This window comes from Terrapene carolina, unplaced genomic scaffold (genome assembly GCF_002925995.2).
Source record: "Terrapene carolina triunguis isolate 2854851 unplaced genomic scaffold, T_m_triunguis-2.0 Scaffold58, whole genome shotgun sequence".
Taxonomy (NCBI): Eukaryota; Metazoa; Chordata; order Testudines; family Emydidae; genus Terrapene; species Terrapene triunguis.
Window position 1 is genome coordinate 25,614,260 of NW_020664409.1, and position 13,439 is coordinate 25,627,698.

The following is a 13,439-nucleotide window of genomic DNA, read 5'->3' on the forward strand; positions in this document are numbered from 1 at the left end:
CTTGAGTTAGCCTGGAAAAAAATACCTGTGAGAAGTGTGAACTGCCACATTCATCTCAATGCCACAAAACAATTAAAGCTGATATCTGAAGCGGAGATCTTCTGCTCAAACCAGCAGGGAAATACAGAAAGCCAATTATTGCTCAAGGCTCCTGTCACTTGCATTTTTGAAAAAAAACTACCGATTCTTATAACTAAAGGACACTAGAGTCATACATTACTGAAACAAGATCCTACAATAAATTGAGTTCTGGCATTACCTTTTCAGGTAGACATCTCAAAATACAGCATAATTAGGGGTATATGGAAATGTTAGTTCCTCACTCCCCCATCAAAAAAGTTTACCCTGAAAGAGTTGTTCCAGAAGCTTCGCTGGGAGAAGAATGAATTAGTGGTGAAGTTGAGGGTCTGAAGCTATATTGTTCATCCTCTGAAGACTGTAAGTCACATTCAGAAGACATGGGTTTCTGATCTGTTAACAGAATAATCCCTTTAAGCACAATGAAAGTAACAAGACTGTTTTCAAAACGGGCCATTTAGGAAATCGATTGAGACTATACATTTACTTACCAATACTTTTTGGGGAAGTCACAGAAGGCTTTTCAAAAGTCACGTGTTTTACAAAATTATTGCAAGTAGCACTAGCCTCCTTGATTCCTTTTTGCATTTTTCCACCTTGTCTCTTTTCATCTTTGCTCAATTTCTGTGTAGATTTTGCTTTGGTAGGACTTGTAGGCAACGGAATACTAGACTGCTGGACAAGTTTTAAGCTGTTGGTTGACACGGTGCTTTCTGTAGTTGCTCTCTTCACTGAGTCATTACTTGATCTAGGAACAATTTTGTTCATCACCTGATGACTTGTTTCTTTATTTTCATTGGAATAGTTTATATGTGAGTTTGTGAGGCTATTTGTTTGGCTAGCAATTTGCTTTAATGAAGCACACTTGCCTATACACACCATCTCCTTTTTTGTTGCAGGCACACTCAAAAAACCTTGTCTCTCATTTTCACTGGATGTCTTTTCTGTACCTAGTACATTTAAAGTGAGGCTAGTTCTCTTTGGCTGTGGTTGTTTACCAGTTATCAAATCAGATGATTTTTCTGAATGCTTAGCCCTGTTTACAGTTTTCTTTCTATTCTCAGGAAAGTTAGATGCACAAGAGGAATCCTGAGTGCCATTTTCTTCATAAAAGCTTTCCGTATAGTCCAGAAGCCATTTCCCTCCTCCTTGCTTCATAAGAAGATTACTATTTAGCAAGTCTGCTGCCTGAGTATCTTGACTTTTATGTTTATATGGTAAAGAACTATCCCAAATAAGGTCATGGACAGATACATCAGATCTTGTAAAGTTTTCAGGCTCACTTTCATGCCCAGCCTCTTCAGTCTTTTTAAGATATTTCTCCATATTAAAAGCATTATGCTTTTCTTTTTTGCTGGATAAAAGCTGATTGATGAAGGAGAGGTCTGTATATTTATCAGCTTCAGGAAGAAAAGGTTTCTCTCTACTTTTATTTGAAAGAGCCATTATCATAGCAGCTAATTGAGAAGGATCAGCACTAGCAGATGCATTAGCAATAGCTGAAGCAATTGTGCTTATGCTCAGGATAGGATCTGTGAAATCAGGCAGCTTGTCTTCAGATTTGCTTTTATCAAGTCTTTCCTAAAATGAAATAAAGTTAAATACAAGCTTAACCCAAATTTTACTTAAAAATAACTTTGTAATTCAGCCTTAGCCTCCTACAGGCACAGTCACCAACTTTCACATGGTAAATAAGCACCCTGACTTTCACAATAAGCCAAAAATCAAGGCCAAAACAAGCCAATCCCTAAAAAGCCCAACACTATGACTAGATCCCCCCAGGCGTGCAGTCTGGGACTGTGGTGGGCCCAATTCTCTTCCCCCCTTGTCCCTGCTTGCCCCCCCCTCCCTTGCTGGGAGTTGATAAAAAAAGCAGCAACAAGCTGCAAGCCAAACAAGCTACAAGCCAAAAACTAGCCAACAAGCCAATTAAGCCAAAAACAAGCCCAATTTCTGCGTTTTTTCTGTGGGTTTGACATGTCTGCCTACAGGAGTGTTATAAATTTTGTGAGTGACTTGTAAATGCCTTGGAATATATTATAAGGCACAAACATCATTTAGTTTGTTTATAAAAAAAAGTACCATAAGAAGTTAGATCCATACTTCACAAGAGTTTCAGAAAGTGTCTAGAGAAGATCTAATGAAAGCAACAAGCTGGCAAGTTTTATAAGAATTAGTACAGAAGGCATCCTGGGAGCCTATCACAGTTAAAGAAAGTCCTCTCCATGCCTCCTATCAATTCAACTTAAGAAACCAGGATTAAGATAATGGAGACTGGGACAGAAACATGCCAGTTTACAAGAAAGAGGGGAGAGGCTTCAGACATGATAAAGAGAGAATCTCTGGATAAAGAGAGCCCTAACTGAAGCCAATTTCTGAATACATACTACTCACCAGCAGGCTTCTTTATACTTCTTTTCCTGCCTGAGGGAAAGTTACTTATAGTAACTGGAGGTTCTTGGGAGATGGGTGGTCACTGTCTGTATTCCACTGCAGGTACATATTCACTTCATGTCTCTGGAATTGGAGAATTCTTACAAGCAGTGTCCGTTGGTCCACAGGTGCACCCTTGCTCTCCTCATGCCTCAAACAGAAAGTATAAAGGGCAGAGTAGATCGACTGCCTCTCCAGTCCCTTCTCTGCAGTGAATTCAGGAATGACTGGAGGCAGAGGGGAAGGAGGGTGGGTAGTGGAATACAGACAAGGACCACACATCTCAAAGAATCTCTAGTTACTATAAGGTAAGTAACTTTCTCTTCTTTGAGTGTTGTTTCCTATGTATAATTACACTGTGGGTGGCTGAAGCAGTACTAAAGTAGGAGAGGGTGGCAGGATGCAGGCAGCAAAACTTTTTGACAGACTGCTGTCCCAAAGGATGAGTCAGTAGAGAAGTCCTGTACTAGAGCATAATGTCTTGTGAAAGTGTGAATAAAACTCCACGTAGCTGCCTTGAAAACATCAAGTAAAGCTACAGCCTGAAGCAATACCCCTGATGTTGCTTCTGCACTTGCAGAATGAGCCCTTACTGGATAAGGGGAAGAAAGATGTTACAGCTGGTAGCAAAGTAGGAAATTGCCAGAGATCCATTTAAAGAGCCTCTGGAAAGATACAGCTTGACCTCAGAGTCATTCTGCTATGGCACAAAACAGTCTAGGTCAGGGGTGGGCAAACTTTTTGGCCCAAGGGCCACATTAGGGTGCGAAACAGTATGGAGGGCCGGGTAGGGAAGGCTGTGCTCCCCCAACAGCCTGGCCCCTGCCCCCCATCCGCCCCCTCCCACCTCCTGCCCCCTGACTGCCCCCCAGGACTCCCTGCCCCATAGCCAACCCCCCGGCCCCAGCCCCCTTACCATGCGGCTCAGAGCAGCATGTCTGAAGCCGTGCCTCCCGGCCGGAGCCAAACACACTGCCACACTGCCCTGCATGAGCGTGGCTGCGGGGGAAAGGGAGGGACAGTAGGGGAGGGGCTGGGGGCTAGCTGATCAGCCAGGAGCTCAGGGGCCAGGCAGGACGATCCCGTGGGCCGGATGTGGCCCGCAGGCCGTAGTTTGCCCACCTCTGGTCTAGGTGATTTTCTGATTGGTTCGTACCTTTGTAGGCAAAAAGCCAATGCTCATTACATATTGGAGGAGGAATGAAAGTCTCTTCTCCTCCTCAGATGAATGTGGTTTTAGAAAAGACACAGGTAAGTGGACTGACTGGTTTAAGCGGAACTCCGAAAGTACCTTGGGGGTGAAATTCAGATTTAGTCTTAATGAGACTTTGTCCTAATGGAATGGAATGTATGGTGAATCTATCATTAGGGTTCCAAGCTCATCTACACTTCTGGCTGAGGTGATGGCCACAAGGAATGCAACTTTCATTGATAAGTATGTGACCCAGGGAGCCCCTTTGCCAATTAGCAAAGGGCACACCACACCATAACTTGCAGCAGGCCTGATGCACTCATTGCCCCAACTCACTGCTGTCATAATCTGTATCTAAAAAGGTGTCATGTAATGTTTCATATGCAAACTGATAATATGCTGGTCATTATTAATATTGTGTTATGTATATATGGGCGGCGTATAAAGAATTATAGCTGTCTGCTGGAAATATGTTCCTAAAATGTGTTTGATAGACAATGGCTAAGCCTAGCCTATCCTAGACAAAAGAACGTTGTTTTGCAGGTTTGACTGTCTCCAATATAAATTAAGCAAAGTGTGACCAGAGACTATGAAAAGCACATTTACATGCAAGGTCAACAAAGCCATCAGGTAAGCAAGTGGGGGAAGATGACCACTTAATATCAATGGGGGATGGAGACTGCACCCCCAGGAAGCTGCCTTATCTCTTGAAACAGGGTCAATGAACTGGGAAGATACCAGCAGAGGCAAAAAGCCATTTTGTTATCCATCACTGAGGGGATGAAGGGTGCAGCATCCTTCAAATCAATGAAAACTGGGTCCCCTGGTCTAGAGTAGGAGGGATGCTGATAACAATGTAAGTAAGGAAACTGCTTAGGCAAGTATTGTAAATTGTTAGAATTAAGATTTAGTCACTAGAAAGCATGTTTTATTTGCTTTACTTGTAACCTTTCCTTCCTCTTTCACTCTTCCTTGTAATCACTTAAACCTATGTTCTTTGTTAATAAACTTATTTTTCTTTTTCTACAAAGCCATCTCAGTGCTGTGTATTAAACCAAATTGTGGGTCTTCAGCCAAATTAACAGGAACGGATGCATAATGAATTGTCTCTCTTTGGAAGCAGCAAACTGGATAACTTCTGTGAGGGTCCAGTGAAGGACTGGACACTAAAGGGGAGATAATTTTGGGGAGACTCGGGACTGGAAGGACTAGTGGTGTCACTCTGCAAGGAATAAAAAGCCTGATGGAAGCCAAAGCGAGGTCACCGTCAGGGCTCGGAGCCAAATCTGCATAGCACAGAAGCACCCATCGTTACAGGGCAGTCGGTGACAACCCCTTACTCGACTGGGTGAAACTCCATAGCATCACACGGTGGGTGGCACACACTGATTGCTGCCAGGTGGACTCGTACAGAACTGAAGGACAGCCCAGTCATCTTGAGAGAAAAAAGATATTAACTTCACTTTGTGCTATCTGCTGACTCAGGAGATACATGTTTCAGCTGTGCCCACTTCCACTCGGCTGAATAGCATTTCCTATTAGAATCTTTTTACCTTAATACAGCTTCAGAGCTGGAATATTCTAGGATTGATACCCATTCAAAAACCAAGCCATGAGATTAAGTGTTTTAGGGTCAGGATGCTTGATCCTGCCTTCCCCCTCCATCAAGAGATTGCAAAAGGACTGGATGCTGATTGAAAGATGAAATGATATTAAAAGGAGATTTGGAAACCAAAATTGTCAGGGACAATTGGGGACGATGAGGGTGACTTGTCCCTGTTCTGTCAAATTTCTATAGGACTCACAGTAGAAGCAATAAGGGAAGAGAGGCCTATTTCAGCTGTCCTGACCAGGGAAGGAGAGCATTGCCTTGAGAGTATAGACCTAGACCTACAGCTCCCCTGAAACAGTAGATGTTGTTCATTTGGGAGACTACTAGAACCCAGAAGGGAGGTCCCTACTGAGCAAAGATACTACTCACTACCAAATCATGCAGCTTCCACTCATGATCAATAGTGAAATGCCTACTGAAAGTGTCCACCAACACATTCTGAACTCTCGGAAGGTAAGCTGCCAACAGGGTGATTCAATTCCTTATACCTCAATTCCACCAGGTGACCATTTCTACATACAGGGGGGATAGATCTTGCCTCACCAGATTAAAAGGTAAAAGCCCTGAGATTAACAAATCCAAAATTAGCTATTTTCAAGATCAAACTTATTTTGGTTTTGCACTGCTAAATGCCAAAACAGCTTTGCTGAGCTGTTAATGATCAAAGTTCTTTAGAAAATGTGTTTGAGGCAAGACATGCCTTTTAATTTTAAAACTCAAGCTCTAGATAGCGGAGACTAAAGACTGTTTCCCCATCCACCACAGGTAGACAGCAGTGAGTCAACATACTAAGAAGCCTCACAGACAGTTGGGGAGTGGGAGAGGGGAGAGAAATAAGATGGTGATCAAGAGGCAGCTTCTTGTGTGAAAGGATCCTGAACAGAGTCAGAGATTGTTGCTGCTCTAGAACAGATAAGCATCATTTGACATGATCTACTTTACAGAAGGAAAAAAAGCAATGGCTCATTGTGAAAGCTCACATTTGATATCTTATTAATTTTAATTAATAGTCACAGCTCAGATGAATTATGAGTTTTCCCTATACTTTTATATTATAAAATACATGGACATACCTCTATTTTACTTTCAGTAGCAGTTTGCGTATTTATGCTTTTATTTATTCCTGCTGTAGTCTCCATTTCATCAACAGTGAACGTGGCTGACACAGAGTCTGGATATTCCCTTGTGTGCACTTTTATGACTTCTATAAAAACAGAGAAAAAGAGGATAAGAAGTAGTTACTGATAAACAGATTGTTTAAATACCCATTTTCTTGGGATGTACCCACCCCACCCCTCAAGTTCTGCTGAAAGCAGCGATCATTAGGACCTCATGTCTTCCTTTGCAAATCCAAACAGTGAGGCCTGTTGGGGCAACAGCCCTTTTTACAAACTCCAGCTTCATGAGGGGGGCTGCAAAAGCACCTGATGAGATGATCAACTCCTGGGTCCCCCCTGCCTACAATGTACCAGGGCCAGAACTCTGCTGCTCACTTTTCCTCCTCCTCAGAAGTGAAAGGCAATGAACACCAGCTTCCTGAGGGGGGCTACAAAAGCATTACTTCCACAGCATTTATCAAATTTATTTTTCCTCTCACCCATCTGCCACTCCCCCCATAACATCAACCCTTCGTCCCACCAGCATTAATCCAGAGCCTACATCCACCCTCCTCTTCTGCCTTCTCCTCACCTTTGGAGCCATTTGTCCCAACCCTGGCCTTCCCTCCATCCCCATCCTCTCCCCCTGCCACACCCATTCCCAACAGAACTTCCACCCCTCCGGTGCCACCACTCCTAGCTTCACACCCATCCCTCTACACTTCTCTTGCAGTTATCTGTCTGGTCATGTGTGTATTGTATGACATAAAATAGACGCCTATTTGCATACCAAGCCAGATACCAGGCATAAGATTGCAAAATCTACAAGGAAACCTATAGGAAAATAATCAGCACATGGGTATCCTCTGTATGGCTAAGATCAAAAGGATTGGTCTGGTCTATCAGGTAACACAAGGAAACACAGCTTCCTTCACCTAGGAAACAAGCTGACAGCGGGACACAGATTATCCAACAAGTTCTTGGAATGCTCTGGAAATTTTTTTTATTTCAGAATGTGTAGAAAGCAATTAGGTGAGGAGGCTGTTTTAGATTTGATTTTGACAAATAGGAGGGACTGGTTGAGAATTTGAAAGTGGAAGGCAGCTTGGGTCAAAGTGATCATGAAATGAGAGAGTTCATGATTCTAAGGAATGGTAGGAAGGAAAACAGAACAATACAGATAATGGATTTCAAGAAGGCAGACTTCAGCAAACTCGGGGAGCTGATAAGTAAGATCCCATGAGAAGCAAGTCTAAGGGGAAAAACAGCTCGAGAGATCTGGCAGTTTTTTAAAGAGACATTATTAACGGCAGAAGAGCAAACTATCCCACTGTGTACGAAAGATAGGAAGTATGGCTACTTCCAAGTATGGCTTAACCAGGAGATCTTCAATCTGAAACTCAAAAGAAAATCAAATAGAAAGTGGAAACTAGATCAAATTACGAAGGATGAATATAAACAAACACCACAAGCATGTAGGGACAAAATTAGAAAGGCCAAGGCAAAAAATGAGATTAAACTTGCCAAAGACAAAGGGTAACAAGAAAACATTCTGGAAACAGCAAGAGGAAAACCAAGGACAGGGCAGGCCATTTACTCAATGGGAAGGGGAAACAACAGAAAATGTGGAAATGGCAGAAATGCTAAATGACTTTTTTGTTTCAGTTTTCACCAAAAGGTTAGTAATGACTGGAAATCTAACCTACTGAATGCCAGTGAAAATGAGGTAGGATCTGAGGCTAAAATAAGGAAAACAAGTTAAAAATTACCTAGACAAGTTAGATGTCTTCAAGTCAGCAAGGCTTGATGAAATACATCCTAGTATACTCAAGGAGCTGACTGAGGAGATATCTGAGCCATTAGCAATTATCTTCAAAAACCCATGGAATACAGAAGAGATTCCAGAGGACTAGAAGAGGGCAAATACAGTGCCCATCTATCATAAGGGGAATAAGGGCAACCCAGGGAATTACAGACCAGTCATCTTAACTTCAGTACCCAGAAAGATAATGGAGCAAATAATCAAGCAATCAATTTGCAAACACCTAGAAACTAAGAAGATAAGTAACAGTCAACATTGATTTATCAAGAAAAAATAAATGTCAAACCAACTCTACTAGCTTTTTTTGACAGGGTAACAAGCCTTTTGGATGGCAGGGAAGTGGTAGATGAGGTATATCTTGACTTCAGTAAGGCTTTTGATACTGCCTTGCATGACCTTCTCATAAACAAACTAGGGAAATATAGCCTAGATAGAGCTACTATAGAAGTGGGTGCATAACTGGTTGGAAAACCATTTCCAGAGAGTAGTTATCAGTGGTTCACACTCAAGCTAGAAGGACATATCTAGTGCAGTCCCACTGGGATCAGTCCTGGTTCTGTTCAATATCTTAATAAATGATTCAGATAATTGCATAGAGAGTACACTTATAAAGTCTGCAGACAATACCAAGCGGGGAGGGGTTGCAAGTGCTTTGGAGGATAGCATTAAAATTCAAAATAATCTGGACAAATTGAAGAAATGGTCTGAAGTAAATAGGATGAAATTTACTAAGGACAAATGCAAAGTACTCCACTTAGGAAGGAACAATCCATTGCACACATACAAAATGGGAAATGACTGCCTACAAAGGAGTACTGCAGAAAGGGATCTGGGGGGTCATATTGGACCACAAGCTAAATACGAGTCAACTGTTGCAAAAAAGGTGAATATCATTCTGGGATGTATTAGCAGGAGTGTTGTAAGCAAGTCACAAGAAGTAATTCTTTCGTTCTACTCTGTGCTGATAAAGCCTCAACTGGAGTATTGTGTCCAGCTTTGGGTGCCACAATTCAGGAAAGATGTGGACAAACTGGACAGAGCCCAGAGGAGAGCAACAAAAATAATTAAAGGTCTAAAAAACATGACATATGAGGAAAGATTGAAAAAAATTGGATTTGTTTAGTCTGGAGAAGAGAAGACTGAGGACACGATAACAGTTTTCAAGTATATAAAAGGTTGTTACAAGGAGGAGGGTGAAAAATAGTTCTTGTTAACCTCTGAAGACAGGACAAGAAGCAATGGTCTTAAATTGCAGCAGCGAGGGTTAGGAAGCTTTTCCTAATGTCCAACCTAACTGTAAGAGTAGTTAAGAAGTGGAACAAATTGCCTAGGGAGGTTGTAGAATCTCCGTCACTGGGGGTTTTTTAAGAACAGGTTAGACAAACACCTGTCAGGAATGGTCTAGTTATTATTAGTCCTGCTTTGAGTGCAGGGAGTCAGACTAGATGACCTACTGAGGTCCCTTCCAGTCCTACACTTCTGATTCTATGCCTTGTTTCATAAAACAAGGGATATCACAGCCTGCCTGGCTGGAAAGCACTGGTGAGCAATACTTAATTAACAAGATACTCTCATGTCTAAAAGTCTAGGCACTAGAATGAGAGTGATTTCATTTTACATGTTTCCAATACTTCTACTTACCATCACCGGAATCTCTATACTTTGTTAATATGCTTATTTGTTTTCACTACAAACATATCAAAGTGTTCTGTGTTTAGTGGAGCTGCAATCTGAGGTGTAACTTGTAAGCTTTTACTGCTTCTTTGGGAGCAGTGAATCAGTAAATATTGAGAGTATCCCATGGAATAGGGGCCAGACACTCTAGGGAGAAACTTGGAGAGCTTGGTGGTTGGAGTGTGCGTATCACTAACCCGAAGAGAGAGCGAGCGCGAGCAAGCGCACGGCCTGCATAGACCTAGGGGGTTGTGTTGCTTGTGGCGAGATGCCTCACAACCCTAGATACTCCCGGGAAGCATCACACATTTCCCCCCACCCTCCCCCAGATCAGGGTGTGGTGGGCTTCTCTTCCATTCCCACCACTTCCAATCCAAAACCAACACCTCCCCCACTACTCCTTTCCCTTCTCATTCTTTCTCCTCTTTCGAAAAAGTACAACTTTTCTCTCCTCTCACCCTCCATGTTGCTCTCATCTACCATCCATCCAACTTTTCCACATCATCCTTCCTCTGATTGGAGAGGAAAAGAGAGCCAGGTGTCAATCTCCCACAGTAACCCTCAGGAACACCAACTTCCATTCAACCCGTTAGCTACTCACTTCCTCACCCTCAACTCTCCATTTGACCTGCAATCCTCATTCAATTGTCATACTCACTAAGAAGGCTGTTCACTTTGCTGGTTCTTCACCAACCACTGTGCTCTCTCTCTGCTACAGAATTTACCCTTTCTGACCATCACTTGGTCTCGTTCAGCATTGCTCATCAGCCCCAACCCCTCCACACAACCTGTCACTCAGCCTTTCCATGATTTCCCATCCACCAGTATTGATTACTTCCTTGTGTCTGCTCTCAGCTCTCTCCTCCCTTAACAGGATTGTTGAGTCTCTGCATGCTTCATTCCTCCACTCTTGACTCTTGCCCCTCTCCCCCAACACAAGATGCAAACCTGCCAATCCCCAATCCTGGCTCACTCCCAACATCTTCTTCCTATGATCCTGCTCTCACACTGCAGAGCATCCCAACATCCGGCTGACTTGCACTACAAATTTGTTCTCTTCTCCCTCAGTTCTGCTATCTTCCTTGCTAAACAACTCTATTTCTCCAATTTAATTGAATCTCATCACACAATACCAGTCTGGCACAGAGGCCCATTGGTGCCAACTGGCAAAGTGTTCACTGTTCTTTAGAAGTAACTCCTACCTCAGACCTGCCAAACTCACTACACCCAAAGGACCACTTTCATGGTATTCATCCATAAAGGGCAACATGTGAGTTCTCTACTGAAGTCTTGTAACTTACTGATACTCATCATTGTGAGATGTATATACAGGTAATATTTAAGGAATAATGTAACTATGTTGAAAGTTATGCCCTATGATCTTGGAGTGAAAGTAAGTCACCAGGGAATAATGTGTCTTGTTGAGGGCTCATTCAGGTAGGAGGGAGTTGAGCCTCCCTGGCTAGCTGATTATGTAATGTGTTGTTCAATTGTTTACCTTTTCACCAACCCAGAAAAGTCAATGGAAAACCATCAAAGACAAACCATAAACATCAAAACCACTTGGAAGTGAAAATGACATGGAAGTGATATGACAGCAAGGGGATTGCCCTGTCTGTGAATGAAGACAGAACACTGATTCAGTATATCATAGAGTGAAGAAAGACCCCCTGGATCCACTCACTTCATGAAAGAAGCAGCGCTCCTAGCTCCTTTGAGCTAGCAAACGTTGCAAAACACTGAACTTTGGGGGTGAGAATCTACTTTATTAGATAAGAAAGGTAACTATTAATAAAGTATAGGCTCTAGTTTTATGATTTTGTTTTGTACATAACTGTTTCACAGTTGCTTCCACTTTAATCTCTATTCTTTCTCAAATAGCTGTCCTTTTGTTTTACTATAATTGAACTCAAGTGGTGTTAGAGACACAGCAGCACTGGACTAAGGTAAAATTGGGATGCATGGCTCCTTTGGGAATGGAAGATCTGGGATTTCTATGGCTATCCAGTGATCGGGGCTGAATATCACAGGGGGACACTAAAGTAGTGTCAACAAGGGTGCATCTATTGTTAATCTGCAGGGTAAAGGCAGGGCTGGTAAAGCCCAGAGGAGAGTGCTTGAGTGGCTGACAGTCTCGTTATGTTAGGGAGGTAACACCTCACACTGTAGGCAGGTGGCAACAAAGTGAATCACACTCTTGGGTACCTTGAGAAACAGCACAACCAGCCACCTTTTGACTCCCTCCTCAGACCCTCTACTCCTCCTGCTTGCACTCTCTCCCCTAACAGGATCTCACACGTATCTGCCAAAAGAAAACTGACAAAACATCCCCCCCCTCCTCAGACTGCCTTCCCTTCTCCTCCTACAACTCTCTCTTCTCCCATCACAGATGCAGAAGTCAGTCTGCTCTTCTACCCTAACCCCTTCACTTGCTGCAGTGACCCCGCCTCATCTCTTGATCTCCCTTGTGCCTACTCTCATCCCCTCCCTTACTCTTCTCCTTAAGCTCTTGTTTTCCTCTGGCTCTTTCCCCTCATAATAAAGGCATGTTCTAGTCTCTCCCATCTTAAAAACCCACCTTGAACTCCACTTGCCTCTCCAACTACCACCACATCTTCCTTTGATATCCAAGCTCATTGAACGCACAATCTACAATCACTGTCTGGAGCTGCTCTCCTGCAGCTCCATCCTAGACCTTTTCCAACCCAGCCTCCACCTCAACCACTTGCCAAAAATTACTAATGACCTCTTCCTAGCTAAAGCTCAGAACCAGTTCTTCATCCTCACTGACCTTTCAGCGGTCTTCAACACCACTGATCATACTCCTCTTGAAATCTTTGTCCCGTCCTGGTTCTCCCTCTCTTCAATCACTCCTTAGCATGTGCTTTGGATGACCCTCCTCATGCTCCAGCTTTCTGTGGAGGTTTCACAGGGCTCTGTCCTTGGTCACCTTCTCTTCTCCCTCTATACCTTACCTTTGAGTAATATTTGCAACCACAGGTTCAATTCCCATTTCTGTGTGGACAATTCACTGATCTACCTCACTGCTTCAGATCTGTCGCCTTCTGCACAATATCAATTCTTGGCCTGTCTCTCAGACATCTCCTCATGGATTCCTAGCGGTCAGCTTAAGCTCAACTTGAATAAAACTCAGCTCCTAATCTTGTCCCCAAAGCCCTCCCTATTACCTCCTTTTTTGATCATTGTGGACACCATCATCCTGCCTATTACTCAGACATTGCCATCTTCAACTGACTTCTCTCTAGGTCCTGTGTCCTGTCTGTATCTTGCCAATTCTGAGTAAAATCCTTTAGACATGGCCTTTCCTATCTACACAGCTAAAAAGCTCTTATTCAAATTCTTATCTTGCATCTTGATTACTGCAATGTCCTTCTCCATGAACATGACAAATCTAATCTTACCCATCTCATATCCATTCAGAATACTGCAGCAAAGATCATTTTCCTAACTTAGTGCTTTCTCCCACGCTACCCCACACACTTGGGAGACACATCCTATACACAAAGCTAC

General features: G+C 42.9%; 1 protein-coding gene across 1 annotated transcript in view; it reads right to left on the minus strand.

Annotated features, from left to right (window-relative positions):
- CEP192 (centrosomal protein 192) overlaps window positions 1–13,439 on the minus strand; it is a 170,208-nt gene that overhangs the window by 103,303 nt on the left and 53,466 nt on the right. Inside the window, exons 16-18 of the mRNA XM_029913877.1 lie at window positions 6,389–6,519; window positions 570–1,659; window positions 345–471 (exon numbers count right to left, since the gene is read on the minus strand). Coding sequence (XP_029769737.1) covers window positions 345–471; window positions 570–1,659; window positions 6,389–6,519 — 1,348 coding nt within the window. The remainder of the gene's footprint in view (window positions 1–344; window positions 472–569; window positions 1,660–6,388; window positions 6,520–13,439) is intronic.